This window comes from Sphaeroforma arctica (genome assembly GCF_001186125.1).
Source record: "Sphaeroforma arctica JP610 unplaced genomic scaffold supercont1.1755, whole genome shotgun sequence".
NCBI lineage: Eukaryota > Ichthyosporea > Ichthyophonida > Sphaeroforma > Sphaeroforma arctica.
In genome coordinates this window covers 76-3,890 of record NW_014038803.1, presented here as the reverse complement: position 1 = coordinate 3,890, position 3,815 = coordinate 76, and the positions used below count along the sequence as shown (strand labels likewise).

The following is a 3,815-nucleotide window of genomic DNA, read 5'->3' as shown; positions in this document are numbered from 1 at the left end:
AAGGAAAAATTCATTCTTCCTTTCCGGTTCATTTCGGAATAATTAGACCTCGTTATACACTTGCATAAATAACTACTTGATTTGGAGTAGAATTGGAGGTGATTTTGGATAATTTCGTTCTTCCTTTCATGTTCGTTTCGGATTCATCAGTCCTCTTGGTATACACAACTACTTGATTTGAAGTATTGAAGGTGATTTTGGATAATTTCATTCTTCCTTTCAGGTTCACCATTTCGGGATAATTTTATTTGGCTATACATATTTGAATTAGAGCCTCGCTGGGTTCAATTCTTTTTCTTCTTCGGTTTTGGCTCCATGACGTTGACAGTCCACGTTACATCGCAAGTAGTAACTGTGACACCCTTCCCATTGAATTAACGTGAGATATTAGTCGACTTATGTGGTCAATTCATAATGTGTAGTTTAAGAGATATACACCCAATAGATACGTATATGTAAACAAAAAGAATTCTCACCCAATAGATACGTATATGTAGGTAAAGAGATGTACACCCAATAGATACATATGGTATGAGAATCAGCGCTTAGATGAACCCGCCCCCTCCCCCGACAGTACGAGATAAAGAGTTAAGCAACAGTGGTATGAGCAAATGAATACATATCAACCCAAGGATATCAGGTGCAAAACGAACGCGTAGTATGACAAAGGCAGTACGAGATAAAGAGTTAAGCAACAGTGGTATGAGCAAATGAATACATATCAACCCAAGGATATCAGGTGCAAAACGAACGCGTAGTATGACAAAGGGAAGTAGCTGCGAGTCCTATGCAGCGTACACTCTAGCAGTCGCTATATCACCATGACATGCGCATTCCATGAGCAACGAACAGGTAGATAAAAGTGAAATACCTATTTATACATACCTTCCAGTATAAATAGTTGAATACCTATTTATACATACCTTGGTATAAATAACGAACAGGTAGATAAAAGTGAAATACCTATTTATACATACCTTACAGTATAAATAGTTGAATACCTATTTATACATACCTTAGTATAAATAGTTAAATACCTATTTATAAATACCTTTGTATAAATAGTTAGATACCTATTTATAATACTTTAGCATAAATAATTAAATACCTTAGTATAAATAGTTAAATACCTATTTATAATACTTTAAAATAAAAAATGTATGGCCTATGTACATACCTAAAAATGTATGGCCTATGTACATACCCCCTTAGTAAACAGTTAGATATCTATTTATGATACTTTAGTATAAATAATTAGACACCTTAGTATAAACAGTTAAATATCTCTTTACAATACTTTAGTATAAATAATTAACAACCTATTTATACATACCTTAGTATAAATAGTTAAATACTTGCTTATAATACTTTAGTATAAATAAGTAAATATCTGTGCACTTGTATAAACAGTTACATACCTCTTCGTTTGTGATGTCCACGTGTGAAACCAACTGATAGCGTCCCACCTCCTTAGGCACATCAAACGCCTGTACACGTGACGGTGTAGTATGTAAACTACAGTCAGAACACGCACCTGACTGTGAATTGTCCTGATATCCCCGGGCAATGCACCCGTTCTTGTGAGCAGGACGTATACAGTAAGGCATTGGTTGGTGTTCGAGGTCCGTTTCAGCCCAGAATCTGGACCGGCTTTGCGGTTGACAGCTGTCCCAGGCGTCTACATACATACAAAGTATGTCTATATACATATAAAGTATGTCTACATACATATAAAGTATGTCTACATACATATAAACTATGTCTACATGAATATGAAGTATGTTTACATACATATAAAGTATGTCTACATACATATAAAGTATGTCTACATACATATAAAGTATGTCTACATACATATAAAGTATGTCAACATACATATAAAGTATGTCTACATACATATAAAGTATGTCTACTTACATATAAAGTATGTCTACATACATATAAAGTATGTTTACATACATATAAAGGATGTCTACATACATATAAAGGATGTCTACATACATAAAAAGTATGTCTACATACATATAAAGTATGTCTACATACATATAAATTATGTCTACATACATATAAAGTATGTCTACATACATATAAAGTATGTCTACATACATATATAGTATGTCTACATACATATATAGTATGTCTACATACATATATAATATGTAGGTAAATTACGATGCAGGGCATGCAGGGACATGGCGGCGAGCCTCATAAATAAAGAAGCTACAATTGTAACGCATCAGCACGCAACAATGTGCATGCGACACTTGTAGTCTCATAAGTACTCAGGACAAACACTCGGGGTGACCAGGGTAACACCTGAAAACGCTTTGCTACCCACACATACCGAAACTGTCGCCGTAAACCCTCAACCCTAAAACTTCTAAACACGCTTTGCCACCCACACACACCGAAACGGTCGCCGTAAACCCTAAAACTTCTGAACACCCTGTACCACCCACACATACGTATGCGGTCGCCGTGAGCTTTCCCCTGGCCTTGACTAAGTAGTCGAGTGACATCCTGATGGGTATACCTCTGACATTCCTACCCGCTCGCTCCATCGAGCCCACTGCAGCAATCCCTGTACAGCCCTCGGCCACGTTGGCAAGGGCACACGCGTGGACACTCGCGAAGGGGTTTCTGGGTAGGTATAAGGCAAGTATAAGTCAGCGACGCCATTTGTACAGGGTGTAGGGTTTCAGGTTTTTAGGGTTTAGTGAACCGGTAAATGTATACCTTGCGAGTATATGCCGGTGCACTTGTGAGCACGCAGTCGTTGTATGTGTCGACCCCACTTTGTAGGCATGGCTACATTATAAGCCAGTGTATCTGTGTATGTAGAGTCTTAATGGCAGCACGATGTGTGTGTAGAAGCTTTTCATGTATATATATATTGTTCGATTCGCGGAAATGTAAAGCAGCCGAGTTGTCAATCGCTTGCCACAGTCATACGAGCACTTGCCGTGGCAGGTAGAGCATTGCCAGTTACACCTACACCGATGCAGCAATACACGCACACACACACACACACACACATATATATATATATATATATATATATATATATATATACGCACCAATACACACATATATGTATTCAACACCTGTAACTTACAACAACACTAATGCATTAATAAACACACATATATATGTATGTCTGCAACACCTGTAATTTATAACAACACCTATATTCGAATACCCTACATAAATATAAGCATACATAATCACTGCAGCCGTTGAGATGTCTTCCCAGGACATATAATATAACCATAAACAGCTAAACATGTGCGAATATAATGAGCGTTATCTAAAGGTGTGTTATGAGTGTGTACTCAACCAGACCATAAACAGTGAAACCTATGCGAATACAATGAGAGTGGTCTAGGTATGTGTTATAAGAGTGGTCTAAAGGTGTATTATGAGAGTGGTCTAAGGGTGTATTATGAGCGTGGTCTAAGGGTGTGTTATGAGAGTGGTCTAAGGGTGTTATAAAAGTGGTCTAAGAGTGTATTATGAGAGTAGTCTAAGGGTGTATTATGAGAGTGGTCTCAGGGTGTGTTATGAGAGTGGTCTAAGTGCGTGTTATGAGAGTGGTCTAATGGTGTTTTATGAGAGGGGTCTAAGGGTGTGATATGAGAGTGGTCTAAGCGTGTGTTATGAGAGTGGTCTAAGGGTGTACTATGGGAGTGGTCTCAGGGTGTGTTACGAGAGTGGTCTATGGGTGTATTATGAGAGTGGTCTAAGGGTGTGTGATGAGAGTGGTCTAAGGGTGTATTATGAGAGTGATCTAATGGTGTATTATGGGAGTGGTCTCA

General features: G+C 37.9%; 1 protein-coding gene across 1 annotated transcript; it reads right to left on the bottom strand.

Annotated features, from left to right (window-relative positions):
• Window positions 1-218: 218 nt before the first annotated feature.
• Window positions 219-2,645, bottom strand: SARC_11558 (hypothetical protein; the record flags this gene model as incomplete). The annotated part of the gene is made up of 3 exons (XM_014294353.1): window positions 219-362; window positions 1,419-1,487; window positions 2,466-2,645. Coding segments are annotated over 3 exons (327 nt in total), but the record flags the coding sequence as incomplete, so codon positions are not given.
• Window positions 2,646-3,815: the final 1,170 nt, after the last annotated feature.